Source organism: Vitis riparia, chromosome 2, assembly GCF_004353265.1.
Source record: "Vitis riparia cultivar Riparia Gloire de Montpellier isolate 1030 chromosome 2, EGFV_Vit.rip_1.0, whole genome shotgun sequence".
NCBI lineage: Eukaryota > Viridiplantae > Streptophyta > Magnoliopsida > Vitales > Vitaceae > Vitis > Vitis riparia.
This window is the reverse complement of record NC_048432.1, coordinates 461990-485273: the sequence shown is the minus strand read 5'-3', so window position 1 is coordinate 485273 and position 23284 is coordinate 461990. Positions and strand designations below refer to the sequence as shown.

The following is a 23284-nucleotide window of genomic DNA, read 5'->3' as shown; positions in this document are numbered from 1 at the left end:
TAATTTGTTTTAAATTACATCTTATCTTGTGCTAATTTAATTACTTTAATTTAGTTTTGTTAAAAAAAGTTTGCAAAATTGTGAACCTCTCCCTTTCTTTTTACTAGGTTGGATTAACTATCATTCACCCCTATTCAGTTTTGTGCAATAATTCCTTTAATCTTACTAATGCCAACTATTAGAGTGGAAAAAAAAAACTTGTTTAATTATTTTTTTCCAAGTAATGGATAACTTTTTTCCACTACTTCATTTTGTATACTTAATGAGACCTTATTTGGGATTATGTCCTCCCAAACATCATAGGAATCACCACTTGAGAATTGATCCCAACCTTTTTAAATGTCAATACGGAGATGAATGACTATAACGTATTCTAAAAATTATATACTACAAATTTACGAGTTCTTGTAGTTAAAGGCTTACCAAACTAAAGAGAGGTCGTAGTTTGGATCATCATAAATTGTAGAAGTATATACATCATACTTGACCCCACATCTTTTTTGATGATTAAGGCTATAATTGTTTCAAAAAAATGATAAGCTTTACAAGCTGGATGCAAAATTGGGTAATTAATAAATATGATGATAAAAGTTTCAAAGTTTTTAGAATTAGCCTTTAGTATTACGTTGAGTAAGGTTAGGGTCTTATGTCCTCGGCGTCATTTCAATAATTGTCTTGTACGAAAATGAAAAATTATGCGTAACCATTTGTTAAATAATGAGATCCTATCATCATCCAAAAAAACTACAAACTTTTCATCCCCCTATTGATTATAAGTTTGGTTGATGATGGATACCTTCGGATTTTGATTGTTTAATATTTCTAAATTTTAATCAATAATTACTCGATGAGATTATTTTCATTGGTGATTTATTCAAAAAGCATAGATCAAAACTTTAACATAATCCATAAAATAAATCAAAATTTAACCCACCCTTTGGCCAAGAAACTTATTTTATTTATTTATTGTAAAAAAAATTATTTTTCTATATGTAAAAAATATTTTGTAGAAGTATAAAGCAGTTTTATTTCGAACGAGGAGCAAAAATATTTTGAAAAATAATTATTCTAAACATGTGATTTGTGTTTTTGAAACATGTTTTTTGTTCCACGAGAACAATTCTCATAAATTCATTATCACGTAGATCCAAAACAACCCTCTCTGGATCTCCCCACTCCCCGACTCCACACGCCAAGCTCTGAAAACCCCTTTTCTCTCTCTCAAAACCCCAATTCTCTTCACAAATTTCGTTTCAATTCTCCACAGATCCATCTCCTTCAATTCAAATTCCTCCAGAAACCCTAGACTTTGTGAGGAATTGAGGAGGCGCCAAGCTGGAGCAGTTGAAGACGATTGGCAGGGAGCTCGCAATGGGCTCCCAGGGTGGCTTCGGCAATTCCAAGGAGTTTTTGGATCTCGTCAAGTCCATCGGCGAGGCTCGATCCAAGGCGGAAGAGGACCGCATCGTCCTCCACGAGATCGAAACCCTCAAGCGTCGAATCGTGGAGCCGGACATCCCGAAGCGCAAGATGAAGGAGTTCATCATCCGCCTGGTGTACGTGGAGATGCTGGGTCACGATGCCTCCTTCGGCTACATTCATGCGGTCAAGATGACCCACGACGACTCCCTTCTCCTCAAGCGGACGGGGTACTTGGCGGTGACTCTATTTTTGAATGAGGATCATGATTTGATTATACTCATTGTCAATACCATTCAGAAGGATCTCAAATCGGACAATTATTTAGTGGTTTGCGCCGCGCTGAATGCGGTTTGCAAGTTGATCAATGAGGAGACTATTCCCGCGGTGCTTCCGCAGGTGGTGGAGCTACTTGGGCACTCGAAGGAGGCGGTTCGGAAGAAGGCCATCATGGCCCTACATCGGTTTTATCAGCGCTCACCATCCTCGGTCACGCATCTCGTCTCCAATTTCAGAAAGGTTTAAAACTTGATTTTTTTTTTTGCTTTTGTTAGAATTGCCTGCTTTATTGTTTCTGGAATGGGCCTTTTTTTTTTTTATAGAATAATGGTCATAAATTTTACTAGGAAAGACTAAGAATTGGTAAATAACACCAACAAAGCGAGTGAGAACCATGCCACAGCATACTCTCATAGTTATGTGAACTGGGTGTGGTGCATTGAGAACTGATCCGGATGTGCAACAGCATTAGGCATAAATATTTTTTCTAAGAATTTACTGAAAGCATCCATTGATTGGATTGAATTATTGACTTTGGCTTGCTTGGGAAAGTTACAATTAGAATGCAATGACTTTCTTTTCTTTGTTGAAACTGAGGAAAGTTGGAATCCTATAAGTCTATTCGTTTTGTAAATGTAAACTTCCCCTGTCAAAATAAATCATGGACAAACTGATGATTCGTTTCCTCTGGGGTTAACTGCTGTAGAAAAGAACTACTTAAAAAACCCTATTATCATAGAAATCTTCTTCTTGATCGGTTAATCCATATTTGATTCTCTACATAGGAAGAAAAAAAACAGAATAAAAGTGTTGTACTTGGTGAAGCTGTGTCATCTTTATCCGCTTTTAACCAACCCTAAAAGGTTGATTTTTTTTTTAAAATTTTTATATTAGAAACAAAACATGTATTAATTATGGATAAAAAGTACATCAGAAGGACGAGGGTTCCTCCCCACAATATACAAGAAACTGATAAAAAAAGGTGTATGCTTTAATGAACCTGTCTTTTTACTATGTTATAAAGGGCAGTTGGTGTTGGTCTTTTCATGTCTGTTCTTCATGAATATCTAAATATTCTATTTATCTTTGTTGCAGAAGCTTTGTGATAATGATCCTGGAGTCATGGGTGCAACACTTTGCCCTCTTTTTGACCTTATTGCAGTAGATGCCAATTCTTACAAGGATTTGGTTATCAGCTTTGTGAGCATTCTTAAACAAGTAGCTGAGCGTAGATTACCGAAGACTTATGACTATCATCAGATGCCAGCTCCATTCATTCAGGTCTATTTACTATATTTCAGTCCAATTCAGTTTTATAGCTGGCACTGCTTGTGGGTGGATTGTGTTCTTATTTAAGGGTTTCTCCAATAGTATGAAGTGGCTAAATTGTCACCTTGGTTCTTCTGCGCCTGGTTGATTGGATTGAAATATCATATTACATGTTTACATTTGCATTTTGTTAAATAAATGGTCTTGTTGGCTGTATGAGAACTGTACATCTGTTGCTGGTGATTGAAATGGAATAGGTCACATGGTATTTGCATTTTGGGTAACTGTTCTATAAATATAAACGGTAACCCTCCTAATTTTATCTACTGTGGTTGCCTCCTTGTGAAAGCAGAATGACCATTTAACTGTTGTTCTGGTTTGGGCTTTTGGGTTTTCACTATATGGGAACCCACATATGTGAAACTATCAGAATGTAAAGATCAATGAAAAACTTAGGAGGTCAATGGCTTTGAAAGCATTTATTAGATGATGGTATTCATTGTCCTACCAGCCTTATTGGCCTGTTTTTGTTTTTGTCAACCAAATAGCCAAATGAGGTTTGGTGGAGGGGGTGGGGGTTTGCTTTTGTTGTGGGGGATGGATGGCATTGGTATTTGAAGACAATCAAGTTAAGAGAACATCACGAAAAGGAAATTTCCTATTTCACTTATCGGGAATTGATGGATTCCTTAATTTATTGGTTATATTTTAAAACTTATTAAGTAGGGTTATTTTCTTGCTTGTCTAGTTGTCTAATGTGAAAAAAACTGATTTATCCGGCTTTAGAATGTAAACATTTTATAAAATTTTGAGTACTTTGGTATGTAATCCTTTGGTCTTTTGAGTGTTGGTTTTATCCCACAACTTGCATCTCCCACAAATCTTTATGTGTGCTTGTGATATGCATCTCTTTGAGATCTAGACCATTTACCTATTATACTTTCTACCATGCAGATCAGGTTGTTGAAAATTCTGGCATTGCTGGGCAGTGGTGATAGACAAGCAAGTGAAAACATGTATACTGTTGTGGGTGACATATTCAGGAAGTGTGATTCGACGAGTAACATAGGAAATGCTGTTCTTTATGAGTGCATATGCTGTGTTTCTTCTATATATCCAAACCCTAAATTATTAGAAGCTGCTGCTGATGTAATTTCCAGATTTTTGAAGGTTTGTCTCCACACCTTTTTAGTTGCTTCCCACAACTACTAATTTCCTGATTATCATCATCTTAGAGCTTTTGGTTGCCATATGTTGTAACTCATGTTTTTCTGTTATTATCCTTTTGGCAGAGTGATAGTCATAATCTAAAGTATATGGGCATTGATGCCCTTAGTAGACTGATAAAGATAAGTCCAGAAATTGCTGAACAACACCAATTGGCTGTCATTGATTGCTTAGAGGTAAGAAAGACCATTTTTTTGTTACTTTTGGAGTTGTGAACTGGTTCATGTTCCTTTTTTTTACCCCCTTAGTCTACTTTTCACCCTGGAGTATGCAAGCTGATTTGTCCTAACAATATGATTATTTTCCCTCTTTTTTTTTTTTTTTTTAATTTTAATTTTAATTATTACTTTTAGTTCATTTATGTCTCTGTCCATCAGACCATATCACCAAGGACATCGATATTGCCATTATCCCCTTAAATAGAGTAGGAGTTTCGGCGCGGGGGGGTTGGGCTCCAAGTGGAAAACCAGATATGGCATATAGATGAACCACACCTTAAACCTGAATATATCTATGAATGATAAATATTTGTAACATCTTCTTAATCTATTTCTTTTTTGACATGTCCTTTCTTAGGATGATTTCCTCTAGCTCTAGTTCCTTAGTGACTTCAGACTCAGAGATAAATATTTGTAACATCTTCTTAATCTATTTCTTTTTTGACATGTCCTTTCTTAGGATGATTTCCTCTAGCTCTAGTTCCTTAGTGACTTCAGAGACCTGAGGTTATCCATGATTGGCCCATTTCCTTGGGGGCATCTTTTACTACTAAGGTGGCTTTGTTCCTCATCAAAGCTTGGTTTTAAGGTTTACATAAATTTGCAACATCCCCATCTACTAATGCTTCATTTGATTTCCACCTCCTGTGTGACTTGGTTTTGGGTGTGGGTATGCCTCGGTATCCAATCCTTTGAATTCCTAGATTTAGGATATGGATACTCGGGCTGAAAAGGATCTCAATAGCTAGTTGTCCATTAGCATGATTGAAAAATTAATTATCATTGAGGTTCATGGTAGCTTATTTAGAGTTATATCTACTTTATTTTTTGTTGTACGTACTCAATATTATTTTTTTATTAGTGCAAGGTATATATTATTCTTTTTATTTTTATTTTTTTTATTAGAAATGAAGATAAATTTTCTTGATATAATAAAAAGAGAAAAATGAAACATTAGTGCAAGGCATATTATTCTAAGTACAAAGGACGTGTAAAAAAAAAATTGCCATATTATTTATGATGTTTTAATTTTTGGAATTTCAAATGTATTAATGCAATTTTAATAGCAATTATTTCTAGTGGAAATTTTATATCTTAAGAATTGATTTTTATCAAAATCAAAACAATATTTATGTCATTTTAGAAGCACAACATGTGTGTGTGTGTGTGTACCCCATGGAGGGTCTTAAGGGCTTGGCCATGGAAGGTTACTCGGTTATCAAAAAAAAAAAAAAAATGTGTGTGTATACACATTTTTTGAGAGACAAAATTTATCCAAGTGGGGGACGATTGACTCTTATCAAAGGTACCTTGTCTAGTCTTCCCATTTATTTCATATCCATTTTTGTTATTCAAAAAAGGGTGTGCCAAATATTGAAAAAACTTCAAAGGAACTTTTTGTGGCGAGGGGGGTCTCTTGAAAATAAGCCTCACTTAGTGAGTTGGCTCAAAGTTTGTAAGCCAAAGGTGGAAGGACGGTTGGGCATACACATTTTTTTTTGTTTTGAACATGGCTCTCTTAGGCAAATGGAGTTGGATGTTCACTGTAGAAGGGGAGCCCTTGTGGAAGCAAGTAATCATTGGTAAATATAGGGTAGAAGAAGGTGATTGGTGCTTTTTGGAGGTGAGGGAGGGTTATGGTGTAGGGTTGTGAAAGGCTATAAGAAAAGAGTGGGATGCTTTCAAAAGCAATATCTCTTATGTTGTGGGCAATGGAAGAAGAATAAGTGATGTAGGACAACCCTAGGATGGTTGCCTACACTCAAGGGTAGGCGGGCTAGGGTTTTATTTTTAGGGTGTAAGGAGAGGAACAAGGAATAAACTGTATGGTAGAGAAAATTATAAGATAAGAAATAGAGAGAAAGAAGAAACAATGAAGAAAAGATGGAAAACCTTAGAGAGGAAGGTCCATTTAATTAATTGGGAGGTGGTGTGCACTCCAAGGGAGAAGGGTGGCCTTGGCATTCGGAAGATTGACTCCTTGAACAAAGCTTTGTTGGGCAAGTGGGTTTGGAGATTTGCAGTTGAAAAGGATAATCTTTGGAGGTTAATGATTGGGGCGAAATATGGTTAGGAAGAGCTTGGGTGGAGAACCAAAGAAGCCCGGGGTACTTATGGAGTGGGGGTATGGAAGGAGATTATGAAGGAAGGTAAGTGGTGTTAGGAAAATACAAAGTTTAAGGTAGGGAAAGGGACTAGAGTGAAATTCTGGTCTGATCAGTGGTGTGGGATTGAGAGGCTGTCCTTGTGGAGTTGGGCTAGGGTGTATATTGGAGAGGAGTCCTCTTCACTCTTAGGTTTTTTGGAGTGGTTAGCGGCCACTTAAGGGAGGGTAAGGGTGCTTGTTTTTTTGTGCTCTCGCTTTGAGGCAGATTGTATACGTCCTGTATGCTTGGTGGCCTTTGCCCTTTAATATATTCGTGATATTTATCAAAAAAAAAAAAAAAAAGATGGAAAACCTTAGAGTCTCACTAAGGCCTTCTAGGAGTCTCACCATTGAGGGTTGCAACCTTGCAATGAAAGAAAGTATAATATTATTCATCAAAATTCGTTCCTTTGATTTACATTGATTAGCCTATTTATAGGCTTCTCTAAGAAATCCAAAGTCTACTAGGACTTTAATAACTTATTATGATTCTAATTCTAATTCTAATTATAACATCCAAAGTCTACTAGGACTCTAATAACCTATCATGACTCAAATTCTAATTATATTATAACTCAACTAGCTAATCCTAATTAGACTCCAACAAATATTAATCATAATTTAATTCCAAGTAATATTAATCCTACTTTAATTACAACTAATACAAATTCCCTTTCTTGATATATATCTTGAAGATTCATCCTCATCAATAAGATTTTGGAGGGACATTTGGTGTGGGGACACTCCTTTGAGGACCTCTTTCCCATCTTTATTTGCTATTGCCACCTCAAAGGATGCTTGAGATGTATCTCTACTGTGAAATTTTTTGTTCTAGTTAATGACCCTCCTTCTGGTTTTTTCCAAAGTTCGAGGGGTTTGAGATAAGGAGATCCCCTCTCCCCTTACTTATTTGTGATAGCCATGGAGGTGTTTAGCTGTCTCTTGAGGAGGGCTATTAGTGGGGGCTTCTTATTTGGTTGACGGGTGAGAGGTAGGAGTGGTGATGGGATTTTGATATCTCACTTGTTATTTGTTGATGATACTTTGGTGTTTTGTGAGGTGTCTCAAGACCATATGACTTATCTAAGCTGACTTCTTATATGGTTGGAGGCTTGCTTGAGTTTGAGAATAAATTTGGAGAAAAGTGAGCTAATTTTGATGGGCAGGGTGCCTAATATAGAGGATTTGGCCTTGGAGTTGGGGTGCAAAGTGGGAGGCCTTTCTTCCTGCTATTTAAGTCTTCTTTTGGGGCCCCCCTTCAAATCTGTGGAGGTTTGGGATGGTGTTGAAGAGAGATTTCAAAGAAGGCTAGCCATGTGGAAAAGACAGTATATCTCAAAAGGAGGGAGATTCACTCTGATTTGAAACACTTTGTCTAGCATGCCTATATATCTCATGTCTTTCTTTTGCATACCAAGACAAGTGGGGTTGAGGTTAGAGAAGATTCAGAGGGATTTTCTTTGGAGCGGGGGGGCTCTTGTGTAGAAACCACATCTTGTAAGGTGGAAAACAATTTGTTTGGAGAAAAGGAAAGGTGGTGAAATCTTTCTTTGATGAATATAACTCTCCTGTGTAAGTGGAGTTGGTGGTATGCCAATGTAAAGGAGGCTCTTTGGAAACAAGTCATCAGTCAAAAGTATGGTGAAGAGGATGGTGGGTGGTGTTCCCGTGAGATGAGGGAGAGATTTGGTGTGGGGTTGTGGAAAGCTATTAGGAAGGAGTGGAAGTATTTGAGTGGCAGGTTAGCCTACCAAGTGGGCAATGGGCAGAGAATGAGATTCTGGTTGGACAAGTGGTGTGGATATGAGCCACTTAGTGAGTCATTCCCTTCCTCATTTACCCTTTCTATGTCTAAGGAAGCTTGGGTGGCGAATGTTTGGAACCCTGAAGGTGAAGGGGGTGGTTGGACCCTTCTTTTCTCTAGGGCCTTTAATGATTGGGAGCTAGATTTGGTGAAGCGTTTTCTGCAAAAGATTCAAGCATTTAGAGTTTACAGGGATTTGGAAGATAGAGTGATTTGGACAACTTCGAGGTGTGGGACCTTTTCGGTCAAATCTCTTTGTTCCATCTTGGAGACTAGAGATCCTTTTTCGTTCCCTAGTGGTAGTATTTGGAGATCGAGTGCGCCTCTTAAGGTGGCCTTTCTTTGCTTGGGAAGCATCTTGGGGGAAAGTGTTAACTTTGGACCAACTTCAAAGGAGGCTTGAAGTCAGACCCACAATCCTCTTCTGAGCCTGCAGAGGAACTGTTCCATGAACCCTAAATCCCCCTTCCCTATGACTTTAGGAGTTTTTAGAAGGCAAATTAGGGTAGGCAATTATCCTAATTTTCCTATTAAGAAAAAGTACCTCCTTTAATCTCACATTAGGTAAGATGTGTAATAATTCTCTCTATTTCTTTTGGTTTAAGAACTTCACTGTTCTTTCACTCCATCTCACATTAGGCAATTATCCACTGTTCTTTTGGTTTAACAGCCTTGCCCTTGCACTACACACTGTTATTTACTGTGTGTGCGCTTATTTGGCACATGTACATGTGTGTGCGCTTATTTATTTATTAATTTTGATCAAAGTTTGCCATGTTCCCTTTCCTGTTAATGCTTATCAAGAAAGAAAAATTGATAAGTTGGTGTATCTTCTTTGTATTATAATCCAAGTTTGATGTGCTTGATGACACAGGACCCAGATGATACCCTAAAGCGAAAAACCTTTGAGCTACTGTATAGAATGACCAAGTCTTCAAATGTGGAAGTGATTGTTGATCGTATGATTGATTACATGATAAGCATTAATGATAATCATTACAAAACTGAAATAGCATCTCGATGTGTTGAACTGGCAGAGCAATTTGCACCAAGCAACCATTGGTTTATCCAGGTAATTATATTGTTGCCTTTTCCATTCCAGATTGTATATGAACGGGTTGCTTGTGTTTTTTTACCTTTTAATGCTTAGATTTTCTCCTTATGTGTTTATAGACCATGAATAAAGTCTTTGAGCATGCTGGAGATCTGGTCAATATTAAGGTGGCTGATAATTTGATGCGGTTGATTGCGGAGGGGTTTGGAGAGGACGATGATACTGCAGATTGTCAGCTTAGATCATCTGCTGTATGTCACTTGAATCAATTTCACTTCATTTCCATTTTTGTCAATTCTTATATCTATTCCCATAAAAAAATGAATACATGTTACTATCTATGGAGGGTGCTTTTGTGGTATATATGATTTTTTGTCTTCTTGTTTATTTATTTATTTATTTATTTATTTTTTATGTGAGGTTGGTGGTGAATATTATGGTTTGGATGTGAATTGAATGTATTGGAATGTGCTTTGAATTATTTTTTGGCATAACTTAAACATAATAATGGAACAAGAGGTAATGATGATGGAATAATGGGTTTTTTTTTCTTTTGCATTTTATCCAGTAAGCTAAATATGTTAATAATGCTATTGTGGAAGATCCATCTTGTGTAATCCAGGAGGATGAAGACTTGTCTTTTTTGTACCTTCAATATTTCGAACTTGCATTAGGCCATGTTTACTTCCTCACCCATTTAGAAAGAAAAGGGGAGACAAAGCTCTCAATTCTATTAGGTTTATTGCTTTTCCGTACAATAGAAAGGGACGTGAATTGTCTTTATTTGACTTTATTGATTGGTTGGGCTGTAAGTGAGGCGAAGGTGTTGTTTTTTGTGAATCCCTCCCCTTTTTTGGCCTTGTATACGCTGTGTATGCTTTAGGTGTGTTTTAGGCGCTTTTAATATAATTGCTTTTACCTATCAAAAAAAAAAAGGACGTGAATTCTTGAGTTGTTAAAGTTGCCATTTTTGAACAAGTACGACTTTCTTTTTGGGGGATTGAAACAAATATTACTAATAAATTGAAAAAGGTTTAATACAATTTAATCCCTCAACCTATCGCATGTTTTGCACATTGCCCCCTCAAGTTTAAAATCAAACAAATTGCCCTCCAAACTTCTTAAAGACCAGCGCTATGCCTTTTTTTTTGTTGGATGGTGTTAGCTTGATTGGAAGGAAATGTTATGTGTTGTGCATGTGACTTAATAAGTGAAGGTATATTTGTAATTTGAATCACCAAAACAAAGCTCTCCCTTCTTCTTCTTCTTCTTCTTCTTTGTTCTTCCTCTAAAACCTTAAATCCTCAAACACCCACAAATCTGAAGTCCTAGAATCCTGAAACTCAAGCTTTGTGAAGAAAAAACGCAATTGAAAGATTAATGGATCCTCTTGTTCATTACTATTGTGGTAATGAGGTTTGTATTATGACATCTTGGACTAGTCTAAATCCTGGGAGAAAGTTTTTGGGATGTGATAAATATAAGGTAATAATGTCTTTGAATGGAGAGCTTGACACAAACAATTTGAAAAAAACTGAAAGTTCAAGACCATGGCACAAACAAATTGTTCAAGAGCATGAATGCAAACTGGTGTTATAAATTGACCTTCTGCTCACAATCAACAAATAATTCAAATCTCGTCATTCCATTAATTTCAAAACATGATTTTATAGCTTAATTCCATCAAGGCCCCAACCACAACTTCTCATCTGTTCAATTTGTTTACAAAAAATACAAAACTAAAACCAAGTTGGGAGCCTTCATCCGATTTACAAATTTCCAGGTAACTTTGGGTACAGAGCTTCAAAGCCTTCATCAGAAATAGCACCATTTCTTTGTAGCATGATGACCTCAAGAACCAAACATATCGTCCATGGAATGATCAACCAAAACATGCATTTAACCCTTTTCGATAAACAAACACTTCATTCCCCTTCTTCTTCCATCTATTCAACAATCCAAGAATGATTTGCTTTGACCTATCACACATTGGAGCATTGTACCACAAGAAAAATCCACATCCTCCATATTTTGTGTCAAAAATTTAACACATATAATAATAAAATGTCTACAAAAAGCAAATGATAAAAAATAAATCTGGAAATCAAAGACATTATTACCTTATATTTATCGTATCACAGAAACCTTCTCCCCGGATTTAGATTAGTGTAAGATGTCATAATACGAGCATCATTACCACAATAGCAATGAATAAGAAGATCCATTAATATTCTAGTTGTGTTTATTCTTCACATAGTTCGAGTTTCAGGATTCTAGGGCTTTGGATTTGTGGATGTTTGAGGATTTAGGATTTCAGAGGAAGAACGAAGGAGGGAGAACTTTGTTTTGGTGATGCAAATTACAAATCTATCTTCACTTATTAAGTCACATGCACAACACATGACATTTCCGTCCAATTAAGTTAACAACGTCTAACAAAAAAGACACAGTGCTGGTCTTTAAGGAGTTTGGAAGGTAATTTGTTTGATTTTAAACTTGAGGAGGCAATGTGCAAAACATGAGATAGGTTGAGGTAGTAAAGTGTATTAAACCCAATTGAAATTACCAAACAATAGAACAACGAAAGATGGGCTATTCTTTACAGAAAAGTAAGAGAATCTACAACCACAAAAAAACCACAAGCCCTACTCTACTAACAAAGGGGATAGAAATTTCCAAGAAATTCCTCTATGGATCTAGCTCCCTCTAGCCCAAACCATTGACCACATGAGTTACCACCCTTGGATCTCCAAGAGAGGGGGAAAAAGGTCTTGAGAAGGGTGAAGAAATCTCCTTGTCCAAGATCAAGCCGCATAAGGCCTTTGCCCCATCAAGAAGTGGCGAAAATAGCAGATGAGGAATCTCCTTCTGTAATGAGGTTCTGAATACCCAAACTAGGTGCTGCTTTTAAACCTTTCAAGAGATGAAATTGATGCTCCCCCACCTTTTTCTCTGTTTGAATAGAGCTGCCTCTTTTCCTATGTTTCAAATGAGAGGGTATGGTTTTCATGTCGTTTCTATGTGTGATCCTTCTCACACCTTTCCTCAGGCAAATTCCATTTGTAAAGTAAAAGCTCTCTTATGGTCAATGTAAAGCTCTCTTAAACATTGTATCTAGTTCATGAGAGTTGTATCCTTTTCTCCCATTGTAATGATCTGTGGATCATCTTTTTTCTTCACTCTTGCTTCAAAGTTTTGGAATAAACTCTTTTAGTGGGTTTGCCTTGGTTTCCCACTTGTGGTATGGCTAATTTGATGGTCATTACTTCCACTGGTCTTGGGGACGGTCAAAGGGGTAGGGTGATTTGGTAAGGGGCCAAGCTCGCCATTAATAGGGCATTTGGTCGGGTTAGGGATGCTAAAATTTTTTAAGAAATTGAAGAATCCCCAAAGTCCATGTGGGAAGTAGTACACTCCCTTTACATGCTTTACCAAGGAAAGGTATGCTAAGACTGGTTGTATGGTAGTCTCCTCCCTTAGAGACTCCAAAACTCTTTTTTTTGATAAATAAGAGAATGTATTAAAAGTGCAAAAAACACACATAAGATTACACGGGATGTATACAATGAGCGAAATAAGCAAAACAAATAAAGGAAAAACAAAAAACTACTCCCTTCCTCAACAAAAATCCAACCAATTTACAAAATCAATTAAGGACATAGTACTCCCATCTATATACACGAGAATCCATAGATAAAGATTGATAAGGAAAGAACTTCTAAGACTTTGATCTAACATCTCCTCATCTTCAAACACTCTTTGATTTCTTTCCCTCCAAATAGTCCACAAAATACATAAGGGAGTCACTCTTCAAGCCTTCTTATGCCTTGTACCCACAAAAGCACTATGCTATCCTAGTAGAGTGTCCCTTACTAAGATAGAAATAACTTAAGGGATGCCAAATATAGAAAACACCAACAACCATAAGATTCTTGCCTTAGCACAATGAAGAAGAATGTGATCAATGGATTTTGACTCCTCTTTGCAAAGAGCACACTTGTCGACTAATGACCAACCTCTTCTCTAGAGTAGGTCCAAAGTCAACACCTTCCCCCAACACACTTCCCAAGCAAAATAAATAAAAAACTCTACATGGAATCCAAGAATTCCAAATAGTTTTCTAAAGGAAAAGGGACGACACACTCTGGTTCCAACATAGAGTAAAGGGCTCTTACAAAAGCCTTCCTTTGTATCATCCTTCCAAACTACTCTATCCTCCTCCTCCTCCTCCTTATTCACCTACTGACCTTGGAGTTTAATTAGGAAACACTCCACAACATCCAACTCTCAATCATCTAGATTCCTCGCAAAACGGAAGTTTCAGTCTCTTCCTCCTTTTGCTCTCATAAATTTGCTACCACGCCTCTTTTGCATTGGATAAGGCAAACAAAGTGGGAAACATCTTGCAAAAAGGCTTCTGACTACTCTTATCTTTCAAAAATTTCACTTTGCTCCCATCCCCTACAACATAGGAAACTCTTGAGTTGAAGAAATCCCACTCCTTGTTTTTGATGAGAAACAATAGTATAGTATATTGAAGTAAGTAAAAATAAGTACAAAGAAAGATGAGAAATCCTCTAAAAAGTACACAAAAGAAAGCAAGAACCTCCAAGTTCAAGAATTTATACGACTATGAGGTTCAAGAAAGCATTTCAGACATGATGTTCATCAATTATAAAGGTTTTGGCACTTCCAAGAGAGGGATAGTTCTATGGCAAAATATTGTTATAATTTGGGTTGTGTGGCAGGAAAGAAATGTTAGGATATTTGAGGACATAGCTAGGAATTCAGAGAATCTTTGGGATTCCATTCATTTCCTTGCTTCTCTTTGGGTTTTTTGTTCTGTGGTTTTTAAGGGCATTCCCCTTAACGTGTTACAACTGGATTGGCTAGCAGTGTGTGGTTCCAACGGGATGGTCTAGCCAAGAGAGCTTGCTCGTAGTTTTCATAGTGTAGTTTTTTCTTCTTTTATTGTGTTGTTTAGTTTTTTCTTTGGAGGGAGGATTTCTCATCCTTCTTTTGTAATTCTTTTTCTATCAATATATATAATTGTTGTTTCCTATAAAAAAAATGAGGTTCCAGAAGCTATGTTCCGAGTGGGAATATACAAAAGTAATCTATCCTTGCTAGCCCACACCCTTGGAAATCCCACTCCTTGTAGCTTTCCATAAACCGACCCCATGAGAGTCTCACCTCACAAGACTGCCACCCCTCTTCTTCCTCCCCATATTTCCTCTTTATGACCTTCCAAAGTGTTTCCCCTTCACTTGAGTAACGGCAACACCATTTGCAAAGAAGAACTTTATTTAGTAAAGAGGGAGAACAAACACCTAATCCTCCTTTCTCCTTTGCCTTAAATTTTGATGAGTGTTTGTCTGGGAATTCAGACAGGATGAGAATTGGTGCTGTTACCAAACACATGGCTGTGTTATTGGGCCTTTCTCAAAGCTCTCTTGTTCTGTGTTGACTATAGAGGTGAAGATTCTAGCCTTGTTTGAAGGCTGGTTGGTGGCAAAGGCTCTAGGGCTAATAGCATTCTTGTTTAAGGGAATGCAGCTGTGATTATCTCTTGGGTGTCTGATGGTAGGGGTGCTTGGGTAAGCAAAATCTTGGAACACTCTAGAGATATATAACTTGGCATGGAGCATCCTTGTTAGAGGTTTTTTAAGAGGACTTTCTTCCAATGAAGTTTTTGTAGAGTTACGAGTATATTTGGTTTTGTTGGTGCAGGTCTATTTTTTCCTTCTTGTTTTGGTTGAGGAACACATCTTTCCTTAAATTTCCAACTTCTAGCCAATTTGAAACAAATCGTAATTCCTGTTCCTGATGTTCTTTTATGATGCCCTCTGCTCAGCTGACACAAGGCAAACTATCAAATCCAGTTTGAGAGAAAACTTGTAATGTCCCATACGTACCTCTGTGTGAACAAATACAACTTATGGGTCACATGGTTGCAGATTGCACTGGTGGTAGTGTTTCTGATAAAATTTGTTCTAGCACTCGTTATTAACACCACTTCTGGATTCTTGGGTGTTTGTTCTCTGTTATTCCATTTCTCCATCTCAACATCCTGATTTCTACTTATTCTTCCTTCTTTTGTGCCTTAAATGGGAACTTTATTATTTTCTCATTTTTTTCTGGTTTGGCTGCAGGTGGAATCGTATTTACGTATCATTGGAGAGCCAAAGCTTCCGTCTGCATTTCTTCAGGTACATTCTGTTCTATCTGGACACTATTTTTGTCATTTGTTTTCTGCATGTAGGCATTATTCACAAAACTCTTCTTGTTTATTATCTTAGTTGTTGGTTCTGATCTACAGGTTATTTGTTGGGTTTTGGGTGAGTATGGAACTGCGGGTGGAAAGTATTCTGCTTCCTATATCACTGGAAAGTTATGTGATGTGGCAGAGGCCCATTCAAGCAATGACACTGTTAAGGTATTCCTCAGCCTTTATGAGTTTTGTGTTTGCATTGGTTATGTCAGGGTTTTATTGGTCAACCAAGTTTAGTTATATGGTTTGGTTTTTCTAGTTACTGCTGGTTCTAAACATGTTTCCGATTTTCAGTAAAGAGACAATGTCCTCCCAAATTTTAAGTAGGCTATATTTTCATGTGTAGGGCATGTTTGCTGTGTACTTCTCATATCCAAAAGCTTTATTTCTGTCACTAGGGAGTTTTCAATGCATAAATTTGTTTATGCCTATTTATTTCAAGTTAAATGTAGATCTAAAATTGGGAAAGGAGATTCATGAATGGGTGTAAATACCAAAATACTTGTGTGCACATAAAGTTGTGATCATGAATCTAATCTACCCTTTTTGTTTTCCTCTACTATTCATATGCTTTTGAAGGGCTAGAGTTGAAGGAAACTAAACTTGTTTCCTGGTTTCCTAGTGTAATGTACATATGCCACTTTTTCTTTTTCTTTTTTTCTTTTTTCCCTTGCTCATTAGATTACAATCTATCTGAAAATTTTCTGCAACATGTGCTTAGTTTTCTATTATTTTCTTAAGACTTGGAAGTAGGCTGAAAATGGAAGATTCTTTGTGATATCATTCTACTCTCTTTGAGTTCAGATCATAGCATATTTTTTCTGCACAGGGAGCACCTGCCCACCCCCTACCCTACAAGTTGGTTTCTTTGTTTAGGAAATGGTTTGGGCAAAGATTCATACTTTGCACCATCTTATTTGAAAGGAGGCTAGCAAGAGCTTAGGTTTTTTATTTTCTCAATGTTTTGTATTTGAGTTTTAATGGGTTAATTAAGGATGCTTTTAAGTAGTTGGTGGGACAAATTGCAAGGGAAAAAGGAAAGTGTGGCTTACAATCCCACTTTGGTCATTTTGATATATCTGAAAGGAACATGGAGAATTTTTGATGGCTTGAAATGGCCAGAGCAGTTAAATATGCTTTTATGAATTCTTCATTTGATTGATTTGGTAGATCATTAGGAGAGGGAAGAGTTTCTGTTGTATATTTAATTGTTGTTTCAAATGTTACTTAAGGGGTAGGAATCTTTCTCTTTTCTGTTCACTTTTATTCCTTGTATGGGCCTGTGTATATTGGTTGTGCCCCTTTTAGCACTTGTGTTTTAACATTTTGTTGACTTATGAAAAAAAAAAAAAAAAATGTTCTGACCTTTTTATCAGTCTCCTACTTGCATTAACTATATTTCAGGTTTCTGTTTCTCTCCGATGTCATCTTTTGCTTTTTCTTCCAAATGGTCAACTGTATATATTAATGGAATCCAATTGTAATGGGATGGTCAGTGCTCTATGTTCTTTAATTTGGGATTCTATTTGACCTTCAAATCTGACATGTACCGTATGCTGAAGTTCACAGGACATATTGAAGGATTTTTCATATTTCTTATTGTATTATATGTACATCGTGAACATTATATGGCATAAACACTTACCCTTGATGTCTGACTCAAGTGGTAAAGATGGGGGAGGTTTGTGGGAGGTTACAGGTTCTATGTCCTAATGGGTAAAAAAAAATTTACCTATTAATGAGGTTTGTGGGAGGTTCCAGGTTCAATGTCCTAATGAGGATATATATATATATATATGCATGTATATATGTATGGTACAAGTGCTTAAACCATACTCCAATTAGTTCATTCATGAAAGGGCAAACACTCAATTCTCTTGGGTAAAACAGCATGAGAACCTTGAAGGGCTAATAGTTATTGCCCGTTTACAGTTGATCAAGAAGTATATTATATTAGTAATTTTTTTAAAATTTCTGATGTCATCTTGATGGAATAAATGGCATCATCTTCCAGAAAGCTCTATCCAACTCAGGCTGACTTCCACAAGTTGCTAGACACTCACCGAACTTTGGTGATCATGATTGGTTAACATCTTGGACTGTGCTTCTTAGTTGGCTGCGTGATTAAAAATTCTAGATCACCTGACTTCTCAAAAAATAAAAATAAAAAATCTATGTCATTTAATCATCAAATGATTTTGTACCATTTTATTTCAATGTGTGAAAGCACTAGAAAATGTTTAAAAATTTCATTTGCATGGTTAAGTACCAAAAAGGGATCTGTTTTATGTTCCAGATGTCTAGTCACAATGCTTGAGAATATGCTTGGTGCTCAGAACTGAGTTGCAACTCTTTGCATTATACTTAACATAAAGCAATAACTCCAATGTTATTGGGGCACATATGACGAAACACGCCGTACTCTCTGTGCTTCTTATCTTGCTGAGGGACAATTGTGTACTGGAGTTAATAATGATTAGGTTGTTTGAGTGGAAGACAAAAAAATTGTGGATAGGCAATTGGATAATTGGTACCTGTGTAGGGTGTAAGGTGATGAAGGAAAAAACTCCCTTGATGATATGTTTCAACAGTGCATGTGTTATGATATTTGAAGCAATGAATATCTGCTTCTGATAATAGCTTGTTGAAGGAGATGTTACTTGGTGAAGTTCATGAGTGTGTGTGGCCCTCGAACAAATGTGTGTTTGTAGTTTGTTGGAGGAGATGCTATTCGTTAAAGTGCATGTATTTGCATATGTTCTGTGAACTTGAACAAATGTGTTTGCATTTCAATTTTATTAATATTTTAACCAATGATTATCTGCTTCTGGGAGATAATTTATTGGTATTTAGAGACATTTCTTGGTATTGAAATTATTATTGCTGAAATTATTTCTCTTAAATTCTCTTGAAGTGATGGTAATTCTTTGCTTATTTTTTGAAGGCATATGCTGTTACAGCGCTGATGAAAGTATATGCATTTGAAATAGCAGCAGGAAGAAAAGTGGATATGCTACCAGAGGTAAGCTTGTTGAGGCCTTTAGCTTGTGTCTCACCCTTTATCCATCCAAAGCCACTTCTGTACATAAGTACTCATGTGCATGTGAAAAACCACTTAAACTTCAATTTACTCATTGGTAATATGAACTGTTGATTTCCCTTTTTAGATTTCTAAATATGTGGATTCTTGAGTTTTTTTAACAAGGCTTGCTTCCTTTTTGGGTTTCATTGCAACTTTTGAGATTTACGTGTATGAGTTAAAAATTTCCTTAGTTGCTATGCATTTGCTCTCATATCTCATATTTCTGATAATTGTGTTTACAATGGTATTATTTTCCAAGAGTTCAGTGTGTTGTCAGTTGGTGGTAGTAAAGCAGTCTTATTTCCTGGGTGACTAGGGTGGTGCCTGTAGGTAATGTGGAAGTAGAGCAATCCCAGAATTCAATTGTTGAAATTTCCTATTTTCCCAAGTCTCTCAAAACCCAACCAAGAATTCCCACCCTCACCTCACCTCACCTCACCTCACCTCACCCCACCCCACCCTAGGTCATGCAGTTCTTTTCCTTTCTTTAGCACCCTTGAACAGCACTTGTCACTTTGGGGGTCAGAAAGTGCTGATACTTGTGAATGTAGAAACTATTTTGCTATAATTATAAAAAATAACAAGTTCTCCTTTTCTTCAAGCTGAGATGGGTTAGTGGAATACTTTCTTTTGAATTTTAAGATGATTGGGTGCCATCTCATGTATTAGTTGATTTTGGGACATGTAATGCTTGCTCTAGACTTGGTAGGATGTGAACCATTTAGAATCGAAGAAGTATTTTGGATTATTAATTTTGGGAAATGCCACTTGAGGCATTTTCTAGAGGGGCATGCATCACTAATGTCTGTGCATGCAGGATGCGATTTTTTTTAGTAGGAAGAAATTAATTTTCCTTATTATCAAAAAAGAAATGATGGTGTAAAAATTGTTAAGAGAGCAATTCCAAGGAAAAGAAGGGAATGATGTAGGGAACACTTTTTAAATGCTAAATATTAAACATAACCTTTAAAAAAATTGTCAAGTATTAAACATATTTGGTCTTTGTTACATTTTTTATTAAATTTGAAATCTGGATTAAGGGATCACAAAAAATTTGGGTTGGTGCTCTTAAAATCACTCCTTAACAATGTCAAGATATTATTGGAAGATCAAAATCTTGATTAAATTTGATGTTTCATGAAATTTTATATCAGTCTGATGATCTCTTTCTCAGTGCGGGTGGGAAATGAAAATTGGAACTCATTTTTATGAAATTTCCTAAAGCTCATGCAGGTTATATGTGTAATCTATGGGTATCTAGTAATCCTTTGTTCTCTTGTTGCAGTGTCAATCCTTGATTGAAGAACTATCAGCATCCCACTCAACAGATTTACAACAGCGTGCCTATGAATTGCAAGCAGTTGTCACCCTAGATGCTCATGCTGTTGAGATTATAATGCCATCAGATGCTAGTTGTGAAGACATTGAGGTTAGCTTTTACTGGCTGAATCTATCTATATATATATATATATATATATATATTGATCAGAAACGAAATATATACTATATTAATGATAATAATAGTAAAGGTACAAGAGAAGGATGAGAGGTCCTTCCCGCAAAATACAGATTCTGATAAAAGTAAGAAGATGCCCCTCTATACAAAACTATATACAAAGATAAGCCCCAACCATCTTGAACTTTTGAATCACAAACAGCAAGCCAGTTGAGTTGTATAACACTAAGTGGAACTCCTCTAAAAGCAACAGTACAAGAGGCCCACAGAGAGGAGTAGCTGAATCCATATTTGTTTTACATCTTAAATGGAATTCTCTACTTGATATGTTTTTCCATATTGTTTCAATCAGAAATGGAAACAACAATATCTGATTGTCCATATTTTCTCCTGAACAATGTTGCTACCAGAACTCTATTAACATCCCTGAGTCCTCCTTGCAGGTTGATAAAAACCTTTCATTCCTTGACAGTTATGTTGAACGGTCATTAGAACAAGGGGCTCAGCCCTATATTCCTGAGAATGAGCGTTCTGGAATGATAAATATTAGTAACTTCAGAAGCCAAGATCAGCATGACACTTCTACACATGCCCTTAGGTTTGAGGCCTATGAGCTTCCAAAGACTTCAGCACCACCAAGGATATCTCCTGTTTCACTTGCACCCTCAACTGAACTTGTTCCAGTACCTGAGCCATCTTATCCTGTAGAAATGCACCATGTTGCTTCTGTGCCATCTGTATCAGATACAGGGTCAACGGAACTCAGGCTGCGACTTGATGGAGTTCAAAAGAAGTGGGGCAGGCCAACTTACTCTTCTCCTGCATCGTCTTCCTCGGATTCTACTTCCCATAAGGCAGTAAATGGGGTCACACAATCTGATGTGAGTAGCACTAGCACCTCAAGAACACGTGATAGCTCTTATGATTCTAGGAGTGCACAAGCTGAAATTTCTTCAGAGAAGAAGAAGCTTGCTGCCTCACTATTTGGGGGTCCTTCAAAAACAGAGAAAAGACCGTCTTCTACTAGCCACAAGGTTGCAAGGTCCACTAGTCCTGCTGTGGAGAAGTCCCAGGGGCCAAAGGCAGTGGCTTCATCTACTACTGGAGTTGTATCAGAGAAGGCAGCTCCACTTCAACCACCTCCCGACTTGCTTGATCTGGGTGAACCAACTGTTACTAGTAGTGCTCCATCTGTGGATCCATTTAAGCAATTGGAAGGGCTTCTTGGCCCAACTCAAGCTACTTCAGCTGCAAATCATGGTGCTGTTGATAATACCAAAGCAGCTGATATCATGTCCGTGTATTCAGAGTTCCCTACAAGTGGGCAGAGCAGTGTTAACGCAAATCCTCTTCCAACTAATGCAGGTGATGCTAATCTTATACCTGGTTTGTCAACCACGAACAAAACTGGACATGCCAAGGGCCCAAACCCTAGAGATGCCTTAGAAAAAGATGCACTGGTGAGGCAAATGGGCGTGACCCCAATGAGCCAGAATCCCAACTTGTTCAAGGATTTGCTTGGCTAAAAGTCATGGAGTTCCACAGACCCTAAATATGTGAACAAGCATTCTTCAAAGGATGATTGCCATGCAATTTGGAAATGGTTTTTGTTTGTGCTGTTTGATGGGCAATCATCCCAAGCAAGGAGCAATGCATAGATCTCCTCTCAGGTTTGTACTTGCTGCAGCACAAACTTAGTTTTTCTATTAGGGATGGTAAAAATATATGGAGTTTGTGTTTAATGGGGATTGAATCAGTACAGAGGCCATAGGGCTTTTAGTTTTAATGAATTTGGGTTATTTTCTTCTAAAGGGAGAGCAGGCGCTCCAGAGAGAAGGGGGCGAGGGGTTCTTCTAGTTATAGGCATCATATGGTAGTAATTTTGAGTCATTATTTTGTTGTTATAATAAGGGTGTAATGGTGACTCCATTTTTATTTCTTGGTTTTGGGTTTTCATTTAATTTATGGTTTCTCTTCCCCCTTGTAAACTACTTGCCGGTCCCGATTGCAGAGCACATTGTACTTATTTCGGCCTATGAGAAGCCCCCCACCCCTTGGCTTGAATTTTTAGTTACCTCTCCCTCTCTCTATCTCTCTATATATATATCATACTTTTTTGTTTAATAATTTTCACTAACACATGGATGAAAGCATTGCATACCTTCAATGTTTGAGGTCATGATTGCATTCCCATTAAGAATTTCACCCGAGCTGGTTGACGTCTTGATAGTGATAAAGAAACTACAGAAATTTTTTACCTTATGGGTTTAATTTGCTTGTTAAGCGCTGAATTCGTGAATTTAAAAGTATGATTGTTTATGTGTGACTTGAAAGGGGAACGTGGTTGGTTATTTTTTTTCTTTCTAAAAAGCAACCATGGTTTACAATACGAGAAAACTATGATTTGATTCGATGGTGCACAAAAGAAATAGCGAGTGAAAGAATAGACACACTTCACAAATTTCAATGAGATTTTTGATAGCTAAACAGATGAATACTCAAGATCTCAAATGTTTGAATGCTCTTAAAACCATTGGCAGTTAGAAACTTTGGAACCCACAAGTCACAACTTGGGTTCGGTGAGTTGAGTAACCAACTGTTAGACATCTAATATCATGGTGGGTAACTGTTAAGAGCTAAAAGCTTGATTAGTTTAGTAACAGGCTTCTACCTTTTGAATCTTCAGGTGCATAAAATGACACCCTTGATTGATTTGGGTTTAATTGGTTCAATTGGTTGCCTTGTGCCTCACTAGTTGGACTATTTTTAAAAAATGAGATTGAACCAAGACTAAGAGTGCGATTGATAGTGATTTTAGAAAGTGTTTTTAGACTTTTTAACATTTGAAAATTTTTATCTCACAAGTATTAGAAATATTAGAAACACTTCCTAAAATCGTTATCAGACACACTCTAAGAACCCTCGAGAAAATTTTAAACCATCACATAAATTTTTTAAATATGTTTTTGATAAATTTAAGTAAAGAATTATTCAAAAATATAAAATCATCCAATTTTGTAAAAATATAGTCAATTTAAAATGCATAAATAGTGATTTTG

The 23284-nt window shown here is 36.8% G+C and overlaps 1 protein-coding gene across 1 annotated transcript; it reads left to right on the top strand.

Moving 5' to 3' along the window:
- The first annotated feature begins 1110 nt into the window (after positions 1-1110).
- On the top strand, positions 1111-22299 carry LOC117928582 (AP-4 complex subunit epsilon). The gene is made up of 11 exons (XM_034848503.1): positions 1111-1938; positions 2794-2979; positions 3922-4137; positions 4260-4370; positions 9237-9434; positions 9536-9667; positions 15569-15625; positions 15736-15852; positions 18632-18709; positions 20055-20198; positions 20669-22299. The coding sequence occupies exons 1-11, from the start codon at positions 1372-1374 to the stop codon at positions 21749-21751; spliced, it is 2889 nt and encodes a 962-aa protein (XP_034704394.1). The 5' UTR covers positions 1111-1371; the 3' UTR covers positions 21752-22299.
- Positions 22300-23284: the final 985 nt, after the last annotated feature.